This window comes from Neolamprologus brichardi, chromosome 3, assembly GCF_056152115.1.
Source record: "Neolamprologus brichardi isolate AB-2024 chromosome 3, ASM5615211v1, whole genome shotgun sequence".
In the NCBI taxonomy this organism is placed as follows: domain Eukaryota; kingdom Metazoa; phylum Chordata; class Actinopteri; order Cichliformes; family Cichlidae; genus Neolamprologus; species Neolamprologus brichardi.
Genome location: NC_142106.1, coordinates 15,729,307 through 15,752,678, shown reverse-complemented (window position 1 = coordinate 15,752,678; position 23,372 = coordinate 15,729,307). Strand labels below are relative to the sequence as shown.

The 23,372-nt window shown below is 41.4% G+C and overlaps 1 protein-coding gene and 1 pseudogene across 1 annotated transcript in view; one reads left to right on the top strand and one right to left on the bottom strand.

Annotated features, from left to right (window-relative positions):
* Positions 1-23,372, top strand: part of LOC102792745 (NXPE family member 3-like) — a 40,851-nt gene that overhangs the window by 7,933 nt on the left and 9,546 nt on the right. Inside the window, exon 2 of the mRNA XM_087832598.1 lies at positions 14,109-14,567. Within this exon, the coding sequence (XP_087688724.1) occupies positions 14,109-14,567 (459 nt within the window). The remainder of the gene's footprint in view (positions 1-14,108; positions 14,568-23,372) is intronic.
* On the bottom strand, positions 20,419-22,028 carry LOC148103617 (uncharacterized; annotated as a pseudogene).

Sequence of the window (23,372 nt, the reverse complement as noted above, 5' to 3'; positions counted from 1 at the left end):
TGACAGAGAACAAAGACAAGCATAAAACACACAGAGAAAAAAGTGATATAAAAAGAATACAGAACAAAACCTAAACTAGAGACATGACACCAGGAACGCAGGGGAGACACAGAAACAGAAACCAAGGCGCACTGTTGACAAACAGGTCTGTTTTTATACATAAGGCGCACCGGATTATAAAGCGCATTAAACAAAACAAAACAGTCAGATAAGTCAAACTTTACTCAACTCATTCCTCTTGCTACCTCAACTTCCGTACCATTGATTCATTAATGTTGAATTCTCTGGTAGCTGCTGTATAAACACTGAAACAACAGTATATGTTGTTCCAGTGTTTTTCTATTTTTTGCTATGTAACTTTGCACTGTCCACTTTCTGCTGTAACTAGTGATGGCACGATACCACTTTTTTATGTCCGATACCGATATCATAAATTTGGATATCTGCCGATACCGATATGAATCCGATATAGTGTTTTTTAATCAATAAAACTGTTTTTTTAATATCTTGCTGCATTTTGTATAAGTTCATACTAAAGTTCAAAAAACAACAACACTAAAGCTATTCTGTTATACCTGTTTGCAAAAAAATATTTCATAGTTCAGCAATACTGATCAATCTAATAAACTTAAACCTACACCATCCTCCCTATTCTGGTATTTTAAAGAGTACTTAGCGTAAAAGACAATAGGGAACCACCCCTCACGCTCCACCTCATTATGCCTAATCGACGTAATCAACCTTAATTTGATACAGTGTGAAAAAAAATGCACAGAAATCAATTATTTTTCAAGAAATATTAAATAGATTCAACATCTTTCTTTAACAGAATTGCAGACTGCACAGATGATGCCTTCCCAAAGGAAAAAGTATTATAGCTTACTTACATTTTAAATGAGAATAAGAAAGAAAAGTATTTCTTTGTGCCCCCCTTTTCCCTGTTAATGCCCTACCTGCCCCCTTGGCTAAACTTTGCTAGATCTGCCCCTGCACAGTTACCCGCTGTCAGCTACATAGAAAAGGATCCTGGTGTAGAAAGTAATATTAAATAAATTCTAACAACAGCTTATCAAGCTCAAACGTGCTGCTGTTGTTTATCCACGGGTCCCTCTTTCTGGTGCAAAGTGGGCCAAAAACAAAGAATAGAGACGGAGTCGCGACAGAAAAGCCGATCAGCTGATCATTAAGCAGTTTCATGATTGAAGTAGCAGTGGGAGAGAGAGAAGAGGCAGTCGCTCCATAAATCGGTTGTTAAGCTTAACGTGGGAATGCTTTACAAACATTCAGAGATGGACTTACACACTTGCTTTACTTCTCTCGGGGACAACTTTGTCGGAGATGAAATGCCGGGTTGGTAGCGAAGCTCCAAATGCTCAACCAGACCACCGACAGGTCTCGCATGCCACAGCCGCTCTATCACGTGATGCATACTGCTCCGACGTGCTAAGGTTATGAGGCTAGTTACGGCGTGTCGCAAGTTTTGTGATGGATTGGATTACATTTTTTATTTCTCTCCGATATCTGATCCAGTAATTTAGGTCAGTATACCGATACGTAATATCGGATCGGTCCATCTCTAGCTGTAACAAAACAAATTTCCCACATGTGGGACTAATAAAGGTTATCTTATCTTACATTAATGACTAACCTCATATTGTGGCTGGATTATCTCAGTTGTTCTCACCTACTGAAGTTTGGTCCGTTTACAGCAATTTTCCATGCAATTGCATTTGTCAAAAAAACATCGGGAACTTTTATCAAGTGGAAAAAAGTTTGCGTTCATTCTCCAGGTTCACTGTGTTATGCTTTGTTATGCTAACATAGCTGCGTCGCTAGTGATCACTAGCACAGCATTATATACCATCTAGCCCAACTCTAGTAACCCTACAAACGTCACTATTGTGTAGTTTTCTGTCTTCATTCATGTTGGAAGTGATAGCAGAGCTGTACGTTTTTTTTTCCAGAAATCTCTGTCAGAACATATATATCTATATCTATATCTATATCTATATATATATATAGATAGATAGATAGATATAGATATATCATGTTTATCTAACTAGCGAAACCAGCGAGCTAACTTCCTGCTAACTGTCTGCTAACTTCTAACTCCGTTAAATTCAATAAATTCTATTTTCATGGATGCCTGGATGTTAAACTTAATTGTTACACCTGGTAAAGGAGCAAAGCTGATCATTTTATTTAAGGTGAAAGAATTTAGAAAGTTTTTAACTCTCAGTGATGCCGCAGTGTTCGTTTGACTTTGGGACCTGAAGTAGACGGAATTTTGGGCCCACTGTGTTATGCTTTGTTATGCTATGTATGGTCTCCTCACAACAATGATAAGAAAAAGTAAAGCTGCAAGCAGCGTTATGAGTAGGGTTGCCAACCGTCCCTTAAAAAACGGAATCGTCCCGTATTTAGAAACAAAAGTACATGTCCCGTATTGAGCTGAAAAGGGACGCACTTTGTCCCATAATACAGTGAGAATCAAAAGTAGTCTATAAGTTTTAATGTAATTAACGCTTTGTTTGAAAACATAATTCCCAGCCCCACTCCTGCTTTGTGACCAATGAGCTGACAGCACACTTATGACAATTCGAGTATGACAATTCAGATTACCGCTCATCTCATTGGTTGAGGAAAGGTCGCTTGCGGAGAAAATACCGGAAGACAACAGATGACCACAACAAAAAGCATGGCCAACAGGGAAACAAACGCCGACACTGCGGTTAAAGTCTCAGACGACAGTACACCTGAAGTTGGGCAAACACTGTGCGATTTTCAAACTGCACGATTGGCTTGCATGGGTTAAGTTCGTAGGTCACGATGCAGGGTCTCACACTATACCGCCCGATGCTCTGATGTGACCCGAGTGCTCACACTGTGCCTCCATAAAATGAAGGTTATAACAGAAAATCTGTCGCTCGCTCTCGCTCTCTGTCTTTCACTCACACAGACACACACCACCATCAACTTTGCTAAATTGCTAATGAAAAACACTGATCAGGCAGCTGTGATTGAGCAGCAATGTAAATCCAACTATTTTTACGGTTGTTGTGGTCGTGATAATTTGATGTGATGCCACATCGAAAGCTGAGCTTTCCAAAGTTCTACAAGTTGTGCCTCCATCGCTTGTGTCCAGATCACACACTGCACAGTCGTGCTGCTCCGTTTTTTTCACCGACGTTTATGTGTTTGCGCGTGAGCAGTGTGAGCGGCTGCGGTGACACCCTCACGAGCGATTGATGATCGGGAGCTGGTCGTGAGGTGTTAATCGCTTCTCGTCACCCCACGTATGCTACACGATGCCCGATGAAGGCCAAAATCGGGCCAATCACCAAATTGGTCGCACGACTCAGAAATCGGCTCAAAATGGGCCACAAATCGCACAGTGTGAGCCCGGCATTAGACCAGCAATGTTTGTTCCTCTCAGAGGAAGAAAAAAAGGCTGCAAAAGTACAGGGAAGAATGGGAAAAGGAAAACACCTGGCTGGAAAAGTGCACGATAACACCTATAAAGCGCACTGCACTGTGTGCCGGCGCACTTTTTCCATAGGCATGCTTCTAATGGTGGGCACATGAAGAACATGAGGGGCGTGAAAGCTCGGGGAACCCTTAACCAATTTTTGTCCACCAGGCCACGGCAGAAGCAGATATGGTATGTAAACACTGGTTTGTTTGTGTTAAACCCTCTGGTTAAGGTTAAAATGGGCATGTGCAGTGAATATCAGCGCTATGTGGCCAGAAGTGTGATAATATAATTTATTTTGTGTAATAGACAACTGCAAGGATAGATGATTACAACAAATAGATGAGTAATACATAAAAGTAATACATAGATGAATAATGATGATGAGTTATGATGCGTAATCATGGGAACAAGTGGGTTTACAAACGCGAGCAAAAGCTGAAATAATGCCTCTACTGAAGCCAATTGTACTAAATGCACTAAATGTGCACTGTTACAAGAATATTTTTCTTTCTATTGTTTTCTATTAATTTATATAATTTTACGTTAAGCAGGACAGAGTTCTTTTAAAGAAAGATTTGCTTTGACGTGACAGGCTTCTGTTTAAGAAAGAGACCTGTTTTATTGTGTTAATGTTGTCATTTTGAGCTAAAAATAAATGGCTAAATGATTTTTGTTTCCCATGTGTTGATATCACAAAGAATACGCATCTACTTAAATCAAATTAAAGTCAAATGGTTAAAAAAATAATTTCACACACACAAAAAAGCTAAAAAATTCACCACACTGGGAAGGGTACTGGGAACTGGGTCGCCCGGCCCTGGCCACGAGGTGTCCCTTATTTATTTCTCAGGGAGTTGGCAACCCTAGTTATGAGGGCCCTCGCACCCCCGGCGCGTCGAGCCACGCCCAACACCTAAAACCAGCACATCCGATCTGATGTCACATTGATGGAATTCATGCATTTAACCACCAGCTAACATTTCATCTCATTCAATTATGATTATAGTCGTCCCACTAGGTGGCGGCATAACCATTATTGACAAAGGGCATAACAAACATTTCCGAGGTCGAGTCTCATCACGCCTGCGACCTTTGGGAAAGATTGGACATTGTGTTTTCGAGTGACAGCAGATTACTGCTTTTTGGTGAGTGATTGAGACTCCACGTGCCGCCATGACCACCCCGTTTCCCTGAACGTAAAAAGCTTCACAATTTAACAAAACAAAGGTCTTTGGATTCCACGCACTGGAGATCGCGTCAATCTGATGAAATCCCTTGGAGGAGTTCGTCAAAGAACGGTGCCTGAAAAGAAGGGAAATTGTCGCAAAAATTACACATTAATTTTAAAATGGCTGACTTCCTGTTGGATTTCGGATATTTCTCCAGGAGACTTTTTTGTACATCTTGATATCTTCCATAAGCTTACCAGGTGTCAGACTCATAGATAAAACACAGAGCAAGGGCTGTTGATTTGAAATTTTGTAGGGGGCGCTGTGGAGCCATTTTTCGCTATTCAAGGAAAATGATCACATAACAACAAAGCCTTCATCACATTGAAGGTGTGCGCCAAATTTCAAGACCTTTTAAACTTTCCAAGCCCCTCAAAAGCTACTTTATTTTTCATTGTGAACCGCGTTGCCACCAGGGTGCGCCGTTCAGTTTAAAGTCATGATTTTCTCACTGAAGCATCATGAGCGACTGATGGTGGTATTCACCGCTTTTGAAGTGGCCACGATGAACCTGTGAAAATCAGTAAAACAAAGTGTAAGACATGACATTTCCTGTTGCCATTAGGTGGCGCTCTGCGTATTCCTGACAATGGGCATATCAATCTGTTCAGGTTACATCTGACATCACGCCTGTAAAGTCTGGTACTGATCAGACTGGATTTCATTGAGTTATACTAATTTGTTTCTTCATGGCGAGACATCAAAGTTCGCCATGCTGCTGAGGTTACACCCTTTTGTGAAAAGTCACAGTTTTCACTGTAACCCAAGACCAACTCCTTAAGGCTTTCCTGGAGAAATTTGAGGTTGCAGATGTCACCCATCACAATACTGTACCCCAAAGTGTAAAACATGACATTTCCTGTTCCCACTAGGTGGCGCTGTCCCTGATGTCAAATATGGCAGTTGAAATATGTTCAGGGTTGGAGCCTTATCATATGTGTGCTCTTTGGTCCAGATCGGACAATGTAAGACCGAATGAGAGGCAATAAGATTTTCATGGCGAGTCATCGAAATTCGCCATGGCGCCACGGCCTCACCGTATTGTGAAAACTCAAAAGCTCCGCAATTTAACATGGCCCAGGTGTGTAGTTGAAACTGACCAAATATGAAGCTTATACGACTAAATCCCAAGGAGGAGTTCGCAAAAGTTCGAGGCATGGAAATGGCAAAATTAGTGCTAAAATGTGACCTTCATTTCTAAATTGCGGACTTCCTGTTGGGTTTGTATCAATGGGCCCACAGACTTTTTTGTTCGTCTTGGCATCATACACATGTGTGCCAGATTTCATACATGTAGCTCAAACGATGTGGTCATAGGGCTGCATTTAACAAGGCATAGGTGGCGCTCTAGAGCCATTTCCCAGTGCTCATATGTAAAACCATTAAAATACAAAATTTTTCACCAGACCTGGCATATGTGCAAAATTTCATGAGTTTTTGAGCATGTTAAAGCCCTCAAAAAGGCAATTTATTTCAATGAAAAATAATAATAATTAAAGCTGCAAGCAGCGTTATGAGGGCCCTCGCACCCATCGCGTCGAGCCACGCCCAACACCTAAAACCAGCACATCCGATCTGATGTCACATTGATGGAATTCATGCATTTAACCACCAGCTAACATTTCATCTCATTCAATCATGATTATAGTTGTCCCACTAGGTGGCGATCTAACCATTACTGACAAATGGCATAACAAACATTTCCGAGCTCGAGTCTCATCATGCCTGCGATGTTTGGGAGAGATTGGACATTGTGTTTTTGAGTGACAGCAGATTACTGCTTTTTGGCGAGTGATTCAAACTCCACGTGCCGCCACGACCACCCCGTTGCCCTGAACGTAAAAAGCTTCGCCATTTAACATCACAAAGGTCTTTAGATTCCACGCACTGGAGATTGGGTCAATTTGATGAAATCCCTTGGAGGAGTTTGTCAAAGTACGTTGCCTGAAAAGAGGGTAAAATGTCGCCAAAATTACACATTAATTTTAAAATGGCTGACGTTGTGTTGGATTTGGGATATTGCTCCAAGAGACTTTTTTGTACATCTTGATATCTCTTATAAGCTTCCCAGGTTTCAGACTCATACATAAAACACAGAGCAGGGGCTGTTGTTTTCAAATTTTGTAGGGGGCGCTGCGGAGCCATTTTAAGCTATTGAAGGAAAATGATCACATAACAACAAAGCCTTCATCACATTGACGCTTTAGGCCAAATTTCAAGACTTTTTAAACTTTCCAAGCCCCCCAAAAGCCAATTCATTTTGCATGGTGAACCGCGTTGCCAGTAGGGTGCGCTGTTCAGTTTAAAGTCACAATTTTCTCACTGAAGCATCATGAGCGTCTCCTGGTAATATTCACCGCTTTTGAGGTGGCCACGATGAACCTGTGAAAATCAGTACAACAAAATTAAAGACATGACATTTCCTGTTGCCACTAGGTGGCGCTCTGCGTATTCCTGACAATGAGCACATCAATCTGTTCAGGGCGGGTCTGACATCATGCCTGTAAAGTCTGGTACTGATCAGACTGGATTTCATTGAGTTACACTAATTTGTTTCTTCATGGCGAGACATCAAAGTTCGCCATGCTTTCGGGGTCACACCCTTTTGCAAAAAGTCACAGTTTTCACTGTAACCCAAGACCAACTCCTTAAGGCTTTCCTGGAGAAATTTGAGGCTGCAGATGTCACCCATCACAATACTATACCCCAAAGTGTAAAACATGACATTTCCTGTTCCCACTAGGTGGCGCTGGCCCTTATGTCAAATATGGCAGTTGAAATATGTTCAGGGTTGGAGCCTTATCATATGTGTGCTCTTTGGTCCAGATCGGACAATGTATGACAGAATGAGAGGCAATAAGATTTTCATGGCGAGTCATCAAAATTCGCCATGGCGCCACGGCCTCACTGTATTTTGAAAACTCAAAAGCTCCGCAATTTAACATGGCCCAGGTTTGTAGTTGACACTGACCAAAGATGAAGCTTATACATTCAAACCCCAAGGAGGAGTTCGCAAAAGTTCGAGGCATGGAAATGGCAAAATTAGAGCCAAAATGTCACTATCACTTCTAAATTGCGGACTTCCTGTTGGGTTTGCGTCAATGGGCCAATTGACTTTTTTGTCCGACTCGGCATGATACACATGTGTGCCAGATTTCATACATGTAGCTCAAAAAATGTGGTCGTAGAGCTGCATTTAACAACACATAGGTGGCGCCCTAGAGCCATTTCCCAGTGCTCATAGGTAAAACCATTAAAATACAAAATTTTTCACCAGACCTGGCATGTGTGCAAAATTTCATGAGTTTTTGAGCATGTTAAAGCCCTCAAAAAGGCAATTCATTTCGGTGAAAAATAATAATAATAATTAAAGCTGCAAGCAGCGTTATGAGGGCCCTCGCACCCTGGCACGTCGAGCCACGCCCAACACCTAAAACCAGCAAGTCCGAACTGATGTCACATTGATCGAATTCCTAAGTAGAACCACTAGCTTAAATTTCATCTCATTCAGTAATGATTACACTCGTTCCACTAGGTGGCGCTCTAACCATTACTGACAAATGGCATAACAAACGTTTTCGAGCTCGACTCTTATCATGCCTGCAATGTTTTCGGAGAGATTAGACATTGTGTTTTTGAGTAAACAGCAGATTACTGCTTTTTGGCGAGTGATTCAAACTCCACGTGCCGCCATGACCACCCTGTTTCCCTGAACGTAAAAAGCTTCGCCATTTAACATCACAAAGGTCTTCAGATTCCATGCACTGGAGATCGGTTTAATCTAATGAAATCCCTTTGAGGAGTTTGTCAAAGTACGGAGCCTGAAAAGAGGGGAAAATGTCGCCAAAATTACACATTAATTTTAAAATGGCTGACTTTCTGTTGGATTTGGGATATTGCTCCAAGAGACTTTTTTGTACATCTTGATATCTTCTATAAGCTTACCAGGTTTCAGACTCATACATAAAACACAGAGCAGGGGCTGATGTTTTGACATTTTGTAGGGGGCGCTGTTGAGCCGTTCTGCGCTATTCAAGGAAAATGATCAGATAACAACAAAGCCTTCATTACATTGTAGTTGTGGGCCAATTTTCAAGCCTCTATAAACTTTCCAAGCCCCTCAAAAGCCACTTCATTTTTCATGGTGAACCGCATTGCCACCAGGGTGCGCCGTTAAGTTTAAAGTCACAATTTTCTCACTGAAGAATCATGAAGGACTGATGGTGATATTCACCGCTTTTGAGGTGGCCACATTGAACCTGTGAAAATTAGTACAACAAAGTGTAAGACATGACATTTCCTGTTCCCACTAGGTGGCGCTCTGCGTATTCCTGACAATGGGCATATCAATTTGTTCAGGGCAGGTGTGACATCATGCCTGTAAAGTCTGGTACTAATCAGACGGAATTTCATGGAGTTATACTAATTTGTTTCTTCATGGCGAGACATCAAAGTTCGCCATGCTGCTGAGGTTACACCCTTTTGTGAAAAGTCACAGTTTTCACTGTAACCCAAGACCAACTCCTTAAGGCTTTCCTGGAGAAATTTGAGGCTGCAGATGTCACCCATCACTATACTGTACCCCAAAGTGTAAAACATGACATTTCCTGTTCCCACTAGGTGGCGCTGTCCTTAATGTCAAATATGGCAGTTGAAATATGTTCAGGGCTGGAGCCTTATCATATGTGTGCTCTTTGGTCCAGATCGGACAATGTATGACAGAATGAGAGGCAATAAGATTTTCATGGCGAGTCATCGAAATTCGCCATGGCGCCACGGCCTCACCGTATGATGAAAACTCACAAGCTCCGCAATTTAACATGGCCCAGGTGTGTAGTTGAAACTGACCAAGGATGAGGCTTATACGACTAAATCCCAAGGAGGAGTTCGCAAAAGTTCGAGGTATGGAAATGGCAAAATTAGAGCCAAAATGTCATATTCACGTCCAAATGGCGGACTTCCTGTTGGGTTTAGGACATGGCCATAACAGACTTTTTTGGTCGACTCTGAAAGGTAGATATGTGTACCGAATTTCAAGCATGTAGGTCATACAGATACTGGGGGCTCGCGTTTTTCATTTTTCTAGGTGGCGCTACTGAGGCAATTTTCCCTGGCCATGTCTGAGAACATTAAAATACGTAAATTTTCACGAGACCTGACGCGTGTGCAAAATTTCATGAGTTTTTGAGCATGTTTAGGCCCTCAAAAGGCCGATTCATTTGCCGAAATAATAATAATAATAATAATAATAATAATAAACAGAGCAGATACAATAGGGCCTTCGCACTGTCAGTGCTCGGGCCCTAATAATAATAAACGGAGCAGATACAATAGGGCCTTCGCACTTTTAGTGCTCGGGCCCTAATAATAATAATAATCATAATAAACAGAGCAGATACAATACGGCCTTCGCACTCTCAGTGCTCGGGCCCTAATAATAATAATAATAAGAAGAAGAAGAAACGGAGCAGATACAATAGGGCCTTCGCACTCTCAGTGCTCGGGCCCTAATAATAATAATAATAAGAAGAAACGGAGCAGATACAATAGGGCCTTCGCACTCTCAGTGCTCGGGCCCTAATAATAATAATAATAATAATAATAATAAACGGAGCAGATACAATAGGGCCTTCGCACTTTTAGTGCTCGGGCCCTAATAATAATAATAAACAGAGCAGATACAATAGGGCCTTCGCACTTTTAGTGCTCGGGCCCTAATAATAATAATAATAATAATAATAATAATAAACGGAGCAGATACAATAGGGCCTTCGCACTTTTAGTGCTCGGGCCCTAATAATAATAATAATAATAATAATAATAATAAACGGAGCAGATACAATAGGGCCTTCGCACTTTTAGTGCTCGGGCCCTAATAATAATAATAATCATAATAAACAGAGCAGATACAATAGGGCCTTCGCACTCTCAGTGCTCGGGCCCTAATAATAATAATAATAAGAAGAAGAAGAAACGGAGCAGATACAATAGGGCCTTCGCACTCTCAGTGCTCGGGCCCTAATAATAATAATAATAAGAAGAAACGGAGCAGATACAATAGGGCCTTCGCACTCTCAGTGCTCGGGCCCTAATAATAATAATAAGAAGAAGAAACGGAGCAGATACAATAGGGCCTTCGCACTCTCAGTGCTCGGGCCCTAATAATAATAATAATAATAATAAGAAGAAACGGAGCAGATACAATAGGGCCTTCGCACTCTCAGTGCTCGGGCCCTAATAATAATAATAAGAAGAAGAAACGGAGCAGATACAATAGGGCCTTCGCACTCTCAGTGCTCAGGCCCTAATAAACTAGCCCAATATGGCATGTTTGTTAATACAGGGATACACATGTTAATTTTATCTCTGGTCTCCCACTCAGAGACACAGGTCTCCAAGTGTCCAGCATTCAGACAGCTACCTGAGGACACTCTTCATGTGAAAGAAAATCTGCTCACACAGATATGTAGAACCAAATACTGTCAACAAGGCCTCTGCAATGTTCTGAAGACAGTTAAACTTGTCAGGTAGTGATGTCCATCAGGCGAAAATGCAAGCTCCATGAACATGCACAGCTGTGAATTCCAGCTGTTTCAATGTTGCATTAACTGGCATTAACTCAGCCAGTTAATGCGAGACAAATCTAGCTGCTAATTAAAGCTTTCTGGTTTGATCAGAAAAGAAAACATTGGACCAGAAAGTCCCAAAAAGGCATTGTGAATTCTGTCTCGAGTCTACGGATGCATCTGTGTATTTCCGTGGCGCTGATGCTGTGCTGAGCGGAAAGCTCCTGAAGCTTTTGAAGTGTCGGAAATTGGAGAGCTAACAACGTCCCTCTCACCAGTAGGCTAAGTTATTTTTTAGCCAATTACAAGTTGAATCTGGTAGTTGGGGTTGTTAGCTAAGATGCCATCAATAAGAAGCGGCACAACTAATGTGTATATGCAAGCTAATTTGAGATGTGCACTGCTGGCGCGGCCATTTATTTTTTGATGCACCTTCTCAGATTAATTCACTGCGTGTCGTGCCCAGGGCTGGACTGGGACAAAAAATCAGCCCGGACATTTGGACTAGAGACCAGCCCACCAGGTATTAAAGCCATAAAGCCTTAGAATGAAAACAAACGCTGTTGTGACAGTGATGTACACTGTCTTGTTGGTATATGTATGATTTCTATACATTTTACGTCAGATAAAAACTTTGAATGTAAGCTTCAGATAATTATTTAATAATGGCCAGACAATTTAAATGAGAATAAGAAAGAAAAGTACTTCTTTGTCCCCCCTTCTCCCTGTTAATGCCCTACCTGGCCCCCCTGGCAAAACTTTGCTAGACCCGCCCCTGCACAGTTACCAGCTGTCAGCTACTTAGAAAAGGATCCTGGTGTTATTTGTCTCTCAGAAACAGTTCATAACTTCCCTTCAACTCATTCATGTCACCTAAAAGGTAAACCTGTTTCTCCATCACCTGTTTAGCTCTGATGATTCAGTAAGGACATCTCCTGGTTTTATCTTCATGTTTCCCTCTCACCACATATCCAAACCGATATCATGACCAGCAGCTTTTACAGCTGTGGTCATGAATACGGGACGATTCCGTTTTTACGGGACGGTTGGCAACTTTACTAACTAACCTTATGAATAAAATAGAGTTCACTATCAGTAACATCATAGCACCCACCCAGCTGTATAGAAACTCCGTCATGCTAGCTAGTACGAAGTACAAGTTATTGTAACTGACTGTAAAAACTCAGCCCAACAAAAATAAACTCCACCTAAACTTGGTTTATATCTGACCCAGATAGACTGCAGGTCATAACTTCTTACCTGAAGTTCAATTCACCTGACACTCGGACCGGCCCCGCCTTGGGTCTCTCCTATTGCCTCCCCTTTCCCTCATCCACCTGCTGGCCTCCACCACTTGCTAATGTTACTGAATCTGCAGAACCTACGCCATATCCACCACCAAACAACTGAGTTATTTTTACACACTGGCCAGCATCTGGCTAATCCACCCCCTTTCATTGTTTATACCGTTACAAAAATTTTTTTTTTAAAAATCATTGGCCCATAAAAAGAAAAATCACTATCGGCCCACCGAGCAAATGCCCGGTATGCCCGATGGGCAGTCCAGCTATGATTGTGCCATCAGTTAACCCTGGATCGTGTCATTGGATAATGGCAGGTCATCCTGAAACAATCAGAATCAGAATACTTTATTACTAAGGAAAATATGTGGGTTACAATTGCTCCAAAAAGAAATGGTAATAATAGTAACAGTAACAGACTAAACTCCAAACATTATGTTACAGATTTTAATATTGAACACTGAATATAACACAAACAGAATACAATAATTCAAAGAATACAACTTAAATCAAAATCACAAACACAGGGTCACCAGACCCAGTGCCGGGACACATTGTAGAAAACGGTTTTAGCTTGAATGTGTTTAGATTAATTTAAATAATAATAAATAAATAAATCATAATGTCAGGTGACACAACTGTGACTAAAAATGAACAGACTAAGGGACTTTTAACAGGAAATGCTGTTTATATGCTGAATACGCTGTTTTACAATGAGTTCAAAATGACATGCTCTGCTATTTCATTTTCAAAATTATCCAAATGTATGATACCATTAGTCTTCTGGAATAATTTCAACAAATAATATTTTTTTTTCCAGACATTTGTATTTTCTGAAATGTCAAAGTGATGCAACTACACACATGGTACTTTTATGATAACTAACAAAATAATAATGATTATTTTGAATGATTATTTTCATGAAAATATTTCATGAAACAGACGGCCCCATGATCATTATGGCTACTTGTTTTGTTTCTAATTTTGTTTCTCTTAAATCTCATGATGTCACCTTGATTACAAACACTTGTGTATCTTCCTCCCCCAGTTGCTCTTCCACCTTTTTAGCCGGTTCACGCTGAGGAAACCATTTTTAGGAAAACCACTCTCTTTTTTCCCCTTCCCCCTTTTTAAATTTTTCTTTTTTGACCTATCACACACACTCTATTCCATGTTTCTTTACCATACAATCAAAGAGTTTTCACCCAGACCACCCGGACAGACGCCTCCTATAGCCTCACTAACCGTTTCCTGGATCCAGCCCCCATTTACACATCCGGGTGTAAAGTAATAATTTAATGATGACTGTATTGAATAAAGAGCTAGATTAGACTAGATAAAACTTTATTAATCGCTTGGGTGAGTTCCTCTGGAAAATTCAGGGAAATTCAGCTTACATGCATTATACATTGCAAGATAGTGAAAGCAGGAAATGTCATGTCAAGAGGAATCATTGATTATATTGTGTTTAAAACTAAAGACAGACTTCTTTTGTTTGAAGCATTTAGATAACTGCAATGCTCTCTCCCTTTTCCAGTTTCAGAGGAAAATAAACACCACCTACACCATCCCCTACCCAAGAGCTGCCATTGTAACTCAACCTGTTGACATACATTACAACTTCTGCAAGTTAAAACCACTGTCCCCTGAGGAGTCTCTTGAAGAACAACATCTGTTAGAGTCCATTGCTTGGCCTGAAACCCCATCTTTACCATCACCTCTTATTATGAACAGCATCAGTGATCCAGCCCACAGCACCTTCACCATTCTCCCCAGGAAGAGAGAGGGACAGTGGCAAATAGGGGATAAACTGGAGGCTCTGATCAAAATATATGACTTGATGGGCCGTCCAAAGAAGTATGGAGGAGACGTCTTACTTGCCGGGCTGCACAACCCCACCCTTGGTGCTGGTGTTGCAGGACAAGTGGTGGATCATCTCAATGGTTCCTACTCTGCTGTATTTTCTTTACTCTGGGAAGGAAGCGCACAGGTTGAGGTGATGATAAAACTTTTAATTTGTATTGTTACTAGAGTTGTTATGAGTTTATCTATGTCTTTGTAGTTGCTAGAAGATTTAAGATAGGAATGCTTAATTTATCCCATATTTGTGAAGTTTATTGTTGCATCAACTGACATGATAATGAAATAAACAGAAAATAATAAAATAAAAAATAAAATAACAAAAAATAACAAGACTAGTACTAATAAAATAGAAATAAAAAACTAAAAATATAATAAAATGTGTGTATTTTAGTAGTCAAGCGCCTCACATTCTTTATGTTGATAGCTGGACAATAAAATAAGTGTATGAGCAAAGATAAGTGATTAAGTAAATAGCACATCACTCTGTGATGACTAATATTGCTGTAGTAGCTATGGATAATGAGGTACTTAGTCTAAGGTGAGTTTCAAGCTTACTTGATTTAAGGGACACTTAATGACTACATACTTGATGTTATGCTAAAGCACCAATGCCAAAAATTCTTATTAAAGACAGTTTCTTAGCTGTTCCCTGCACCCAGTGCTCCGATTACCACTGGGACCACTGTTACCTTCCCCCTCCACATCTTCACAAGCTCTTCGCTGAGCCCTTGGTATTTCTCGAGCTTTTCGTGTTCCTTCTTCCTGATGTTGCTGTCATTCAGAACCGCTACATCGATCACTACGGCCGTCTTCTTCTGTTTGTCTACCACCACCATTTTGTCCGTCTGTATCTGGAAGTCCCACAGGATCTTAGCTCGGTCATTCTCCATCATCCTTGGGGGCATTTCCCATTTTGACCTCAGGACTTCCAGGTTATACTCGGCACAGATGTTCCTGTAAGGCAAGGCAAGGCAAGGCAAGTTTATTTATATAGCACAATTCAACAACAAGGTGATTCAACGTGCTTTACAGAGACATTAAAAAACAAAAACAAATAAAAAGCATGATTTAAAATTGATTAATAAAAACAGTAGATAAAATCAGAACAGTAGATAAAATCAGTAGTTAAAATGTAAGTTTTGAAATTTAAGCTTAAAGTGTGGATTTGGTGTTTTATTCAAATGCAGCTGAGAACAGGCGAGTCTTCAACCTGGATTTAAATAAACTGAGTGTTTCACCTGAACTGAGGCTTTCTGGGAGTTTGTCCCAGATATATGGAGCATAAAAGCTGAATGCAGCTTCTCCGTGTCTGGTTCTGACTCTGGGAACTGATAAAAAAAAAAACGGATCCAGATGACCTGAGGGATCTGGAACGTTCATACTGGGTCGGGAGGTCACTGATGTATTTTGGTCCTAAACCATTCAGAGCTTTATAGACCAGCATCAGAACTTTAAAGTTTATCCTCTGACGGACAGGCTGCCAGTGTAAAGATCTCAGAGCTGGACTGGTGTGGTCCACATTTTTGGTCTTAGTGAGGACTCGAGCAGCAGAGTTCTGAATAAGCTGTAGTTGTCTGACTGATTTTTTAGGTGACCTGTAAAGATGCTGTTACAATAATCAAGCCTACTAAAGATGAATGCATGGACTAGTTTTTCCAGGTCCTGTTGAGACATCAGATCTTTTATCCTTGAAATATTCTTGAGGTGATTGTAAGCTGATTTTATTATTGTCTTAATGTGTTTTTCTAAGTTTAGGTCTGGTTTGTGGTTTTTAGGTGTATAGATTGAAGTTCTCTGGTGACCTATAATCGTTTTTCTTTGGCACCAAAGACTATTACTTCAGTTTTGTTTTCATTTAGCTGGAGAAAATTGTGGCACAACCAGTCATTAACAGTGTTGGGACTAACGCGTTATTAAGTAACGCGTTACAGTAACTACGTTATTATTGTGGTAACGAGCACGGTAACTAGTTATTATGCCAAAATCAGGAACGCGTTAGTCGTTACTGGGATTTAGATAGGGTCGTTACTCGTTACTTCGTGTGGTGGCTATCGCGGAGCTTCCACCACAGATTCTGTAACATTAGCAAGTGGTGGAGGCAGCAGGTGGATGAGGGAAAGGGGACACAGAAGGAAAAGAGACCCGAGGCGGCCGCCGGTCCAAGTGTGAACTGAACTTCAGGTAAGAAGTTATGACCTGCAGTCTATCTGGGTCAGATATAAACCAAGTTTAGGTGGAGTTTATTTTCGTTATTCTGACTTTTTCCATACTGCGTATTAGCTAGCATGACGGAGTTTCTATACAGCTGGGTGGGTGCTATGAAGTTAATGATGTTGAACTTTATTTTGTTCATAAGTTATTAGAGTTGCCAACCGTCCCGTCTGGTATTCAGAGAAAATATTACGCGTTTCTTATTGAGGCGAAAAGGAACAGTTTGTCCCGTAATTCAGCTACAATGAAAAAGGCACAAAGCTGGAGTTATTCTGTCTTTACGCTGCACAGCTGCCTCTTCTTCTTTCATTCTCCCCCCTCCCTCTCCCGTTTCTACTTCAATCATGAAAACTGATCAATGATCAGCTGATCGGCTCTCTTGTTTGTTTATCGCCCACTTTGCGCCAGAAATAGGAAACCAGTCGATGTCGCGCTAAACAACAGCAGCACGTTTAAGCTTGATCAGCTGTTGTTAGAATTTATTTAATATTAATTTCTAGTATCAACTGATGTTTGCTGGAGCCACAGCTGTAAAAAAGCTGCTGGTCATGATGTCGGTTTGGTTATCTGGTGAGAGGGAAACATGAAGATGAAACCAGGAAACATCCTTACTGAATCATCAGAGCTGAACAGGTGATGGAAAAACAGGTTTATCTTTTAGGTGACATGAATGAGTTGAAGGGAAGTTATGAACTGTTTCTGAGAGACAGATAACCCCAGGATCCTTTTTTAGGTAGCTGACAGCTGGAAACTGTGCAGGGGCGGGTCTAGCAAAGTTTTGCCAGGGGGGCCAGGTAGGGCATTAACAGGGAGAGGTGGGCACAAAGAAATACTTTTCTTTCTTATTCTCATTTAAAATGTCTAGCTTTTAAAAAATAATTATCTCAATCTTACAACAAACGATTGATGCATATATACCATCAGAACAGTGAACATCACTGTCACAACAGCGTTTGTTTTCATTCAAAGGCTTTATGATTTTTCCTATAATGGTGGGCCAGTCTCTAGTCAAAATGCCCGGGCCGATTTTTTGTCCCCGTCCAGCCCTGTATGCAGCTCATCTGCAGTCTGGTGTTACCTACATCTTCCTATTCAGAAGGCAGAATTTCCGAGTTACAGTACAGTAAGTTGAGTACAATCAAAGCATCACGACTGCAGTTTTTGTGTTGGATGTAAAAGGCACACATGACGCTGTGACGTAGGCTAGAATCATGGCAGCGGTCAATGACGGTCCAGCCGTGGGATTTCTCTCGTGGAAATATGCACATTATCTTTTCCTTTCTATTGGTAGGTGGCACAGTGCACTTGTGGCAAGTAAGCAAGCTAGAAGACTGGCAAAGTTGTGGAAGCAACACATTAACAAGAGAATTCTGAGTAAAACCAAAGTTACTTTCCCTAGTAACTAGTTACTTTGAAAGTAACGAGTAACTTGAAGTAACTGAGTTACTTTTGATAGAAGTAACTAGTAATGTAACTAAGTTACTATTTTAAAGTAACTTACCCAACACTGGTCATTAATTTCCTCAATGCATTTATCAAGAGCCTGTACAGGGCCTCGGTCTCCTGGTGACATTGTGATATATATGTGTGTTAATCTGCATAGCTATGATAGTTTATTTTGTTGTTCTTTATAATCTGTGCCAGTGGGAGCATGTAAATGTTAAACAGAAGGGGTCCCAAGATGGAACCTTGGGGAACTCCACATGTGATACTTGTCTGCTCAGATATGAAGTTACCTATTGATACAAAGTATTTCCTGTTTTCTAAGTATGTTTTGAACCAGTTTAGTACAGTTCCTGAAAGACCTGCCCAGTTCTCCAGTCGTTTGAGTAATATGTTGTGGTCAACTGTATCGAAAGCTGCACCGAGAGCCAGTAAAACTAAGACTGACATTTTTCCACTGTCTGTATTCAGACATATGTCATTAAACACTTTGGTCAGAGTGGTTTCAGTGCTGTGGTTCTGTCTAAAACCTGACTGGAAAGCATCATAGCAGTTATTCTGTGTTAAGAAGTAATTGAGCTGTTGAGAAACTGCTTTTTCAATGATCTTACTTAAAAATGGGAGATTTGAGATCGGCCTGTAGTTGTTCATTTGTGTCTTGTCAAGATTGTCCTTTTTCAGTATAGGTTTTATTACAGCAGTTTTTAGTGATTCTGGAAACACACCTGATATTAAAGAAAAGTTGACGATCTGTAACAGGTCTGACTCCAAAGTTTTTGAGACCTTTTTGAAAAAACTTGTTGGCAGGACATCTAAACAGCAAGAGGAGGAGTTCAGTTGACCTAAGATGTCCTCCAGGTCTTTGCTGTTAATAGGGTGAAACTGTTTCATGGTGTTTAAACAGTGTTTCGGTGGACACAGTACATATCCTGAATCTGCTGTTGATGTACCAATTGCTTGTCTAATCTTTTGGATTTTTTCTGTGAAGTCATTGCAGGCCATGGTCAAATGAAGTTCAGCTGCCACTGACACAGGAGGGTTTGTTAGCCTGTCAACTGTAGAAAATAAGACCCGAGCATTATGACTGTTTTTGGTGATGATGGCAGAGAAGTAGGACCTCCTTGCACTCCTCAGTTATAAATTATAATTGTGAAGTTTCTCTTTATAGATGTCATAATGAACCTGAAAGTTTTTTTTTCTCCATCTGTGCTCAGCTTTCCTACACTCTCTTTTTTCATTTTTCACCAGTGTGGAGTTGCTCCATGGAGACTTTTTCCTTCCAGAGATAACCTTCACCTTAATCCGAGCAATTGTGTCCATAACATTTAACATTTTAGCATTGAAGCTATTGACGAGCTCATTGAATGAACCTCTGGACAGCTCAGGTGTTAATGGGAAGACCTGGTTAAAGATCTCACTACTGTATTCAGTTATACACCGTTTTGTGATCACTGCTGTTGATATATTTGTGTGTGCTGAAATTTTACTTTCAAAGAAAAAACAGTAATGATCAGACAGGCCCACATCAGACACAGTAACCTTTGAAATGCTCAGCCCTTGGAGGTCAAGAGTGTGTCCTCTATTATGTGTGGCCTCTGTTACATGCTGAGCCAGCCCAAAGTTGCCCAGAGTGTTACTCAGGTCTTTAGTCCCTTTGTCCTGGGGGTTGTCCACATGGATGTTAAAATCCCCAACAATAATTACAGAGTCGGAATCAACACAGATCACAGACAGCAGTTGACTGAGATCATTAAAAAGGTCTGTGCAGCATTTGGGAGGCCTGTTAACATTAAGAAACACAACTTTGGATGGGGCCTTCAGCTATAAAGCCACATATTAAAAAGACTGAAAACTTCCAGGAGACAGCTGCTTACATTGAAATGGTTCATTAAATAAGACAGCAACCCCTCCTCCTCTCCTGCTCACCCTGGCCTCACTGATAAAACTGTAGATTCGATGAGAACAGCTCCACTGTTACTTTGGTCCAACCAAGTTTCTGTTAAAAACATAAAATCAAGGCTGTGCTCAGTGATTAAATCATTAATTAAAAATGTTTTCCCAGCTAAAGATCTAACGTTTAATAAAGCCAACTTAAGTGTTGAGGTATTATTTGCCCCCTCGTGTTTGGGAGCAGTCTGTGGCACACAAGGTATGTTTACTATATTTAAAGATCTTTTAGAGTGCAGCTCTCTGTTTTTTGACCAGGCCACATGTCTCCTTCTGTCACCTGACAGTACAGAACTTTTAAAACCTTCTAGTAAACAGGGTCCCAGCTTCTCCTGGGAAAAGTCACCACTGCCATAATCCTCGCAGCCCGGACCCTCCACACATCACACATCAGCCTGCAGAGACAGAGCATGAAGGTGGTAAGGAGGAACTAAGGGAGGCGAGGCTGGGCAATGTAACTTCGATTGCTCTGTTGAGGACGGGGCTCGATGGCGAACCTTTGGCTGCTCTGGTGGGGGGGGTTATGGGGGACAAAAAGGGATTGGGCCGGGGGGTAGATCTGAGCCCAGCATTGACACACTCCATCATCTCCTCAGTGAATTTCAGGTGTGGGGAGGAGGGAGAAAGGGAGGGGGAGGAGGGTGATGGCCTGTCAGGGGTTTGGGGGACTGGGGAAGATCGTGGTCCCTGGTCCTGGTCGTTGGTGTTGTTGAGAGAGTTGGAGGCAAATAGGGACCCCTCTTCTTGCCTCAGATGTCTCTCCTTTCTGAGGCTCTTCCCGGATGGGGGCAGATGGAGCTCCTCCTCAAGGTTTCTGCTGGGCTTTGTCTGTTCTTGGAGTACTGTTTGTTCCTCTTTATGAGAAAACTCCTCGTTTATCTCAGCCTTGGCACCAAGCACAGAAGGATGATGTATGGAATAAAACAAGTTGGAGGTGAACAGTTTCACCCGTGACTTGTTAAAATTAAATCCATTTGCTTTAAACAGATGCCTGCGTTTCCAAAAAAATATTAAAATTGTTGATAAAATGCACTGAGTGGTCAGTACATGCTGATATGAGCCATTTATTCAGTGTAAACAACCTGCTGAATCTCTCGTCTCCTCCTCTGACGGGCGGTACAGGTCCACTGATGAATACAGCTGCATTCAGAGAGTTTACAGTATTTTATAATCCAGTAAAGTCCTGTTTCAGAACCTCCGACTGTTGTTTGGACACATTCTTTGACCCTGTATGCAGAACAATGTTTGTCACAGTTGGATATTCATCTGCAATTTGAAGAATTCTCTCCTTCAGGTTGTTGACCATATCCTTAGTAAAGCAGAGGACTTTAGTGTTCTTACCGCACATCCTTTGTACATCCTTTACGGCAGAGTCACCCACAACCAGAGTTTCAGGCCTAGCCTTTAGCTTTCCCTGTGGCCTTTTACTTTTCAACAGATTTTCAGACCTTACTTCGCTACTTTTAGATGGATGGTTGTCTGATATAGATCCAGGGTCCTTTGATAGTGGAGCAAATCTGTTCTGCAGTTTCACATTCAGTTGTTTTGGAGGTTTGTTGTTAACCTTCCTATTCACGGTTGTCCAGTCCTGTTTCCTCCCGCATACAGGGGTAGAAGAGCTTTTCTGTCTCGTAGGAAGTGAAGGCCAGTCAGTTTCAGAGATTTCAGCTCGCTGTGCCCTGTCTGTGATACGTCCTCCCCCTTCCAGGAGACATGATTTATGTCTTGGTTTTGCACCAAGACAGTCCAAGGGGGGATTATCGCTTGAGGATTTATTAAAATGCACAGAGTCTACTTTCTTGGTCAGGTTATCTGTGCTCCTTAGCTTTGTACTAGCTTGCTCATGGCCATTGTTTTGAATCAAAGGCAAGATTGTTTCATTTCCACACAGTCCATTTACCTCCATGTTTACTTCTAAACGATGAATTTTGGTCTCCAGTACTGCAGTCTTCTGCAGGAGGCTGTGGTAGTCGTCTGTGGAGAGGGAAGGCATCCTGTTGCTAGTTAGCCTAGCGGTTAGCACCTTTCCAGGCTATTGAGGCTGTTCGGTGCCCAGACGCTGTAATCAGGTAGGACGGGCAGGGCAGAGATAGATTTTGGTAGCCCGACTGGAAAAATCGCTAGCCCCGGGACGTCGGGCTAGCGATTTTGCGAGCCCTGTATCTGATTGAGGAATCACTCATCTTTGAAAAAAGAGAGTTTATTACAGAGAAATGGCTCTTTCCAAAATAAAAGCTATACTATACGCTTCTTCTGGGCTATATTCTCAGCAGCATATTAAACATATCAGGTCCCCATAAGGAGAATCATGTGCTAACGGCTGTTTAAATGACTCGGGTAAAGTTTGTAGCATGCTTGTTGTTTTTGTCTGCTTCCACTTGTCTTTGCACTAGGATGATGTCGGCGTAAATGTGCAGTCATATTCCTTGTGTTCCCACAAGTGTTGTCAGCGTAAATCTCGTTGAAATGACGTTAACGGCACAACACAGCAAATCTCCGTTAACGAGCTACCGCGGATCGCCCCGTGCGTGGGGCTGGACGACCAACACGTTAACGAGCTAACTGCGCTAACACACTAGTTCCCACCCATGTAATTGAGCATTGCTGGCACATCCAACATACTGTTTTACTTTAGTCCATGACGTGCTTACCTTCAGGGTCATACGTCACATGAAAACCAAAATAGTTCCAAACGCCAGATCTGAATGAGGGTAGGGGAGGTTCAATTTGCCATGTTGCAGTGAGCTTAGCTTCTGTCTCGCTAGCTTGCCCTGCGCTCAGTGAATCTGCATTCGACTACTCCGCCTAGGCTGCATGTATATATATATACATGTATGTGCATGTATATATATATATATGTGTATATATATATATATATATATATATATATATATATATATATATATATACATATATATATACATATGTGTGTATGTGTGTATATGTATATATACATATATACATGTATATATATATATATATATATATATGTATGTATATGTATAAACTAGTAGTGAGATGACGCTCTGGGATTATAATCAGAGGCCAGCAATAATGGAGGAGGCAGGCAGAATCCCTTCAGATTCAGGATACTTACTTAATCCCTAAGGAAAATATGTGGCATTGGAAACTTGGCAGATGATGAGCAGCAGAGGTGGAGACTCTCAAAAGACATGGGAGGCTTGGACTCATCTGGGATGGGAAACAGGCTCGGACTCACCTTCAGGGTCAAGGTGCACGGGACCCACAGGTGTGTGAGGTCAGGCACACAAGGTTCCATGTGTATGCAAGTGGCTCAGGTTGTTTGTGGATTCATGGACGTGCAGTCTCCCCAGAA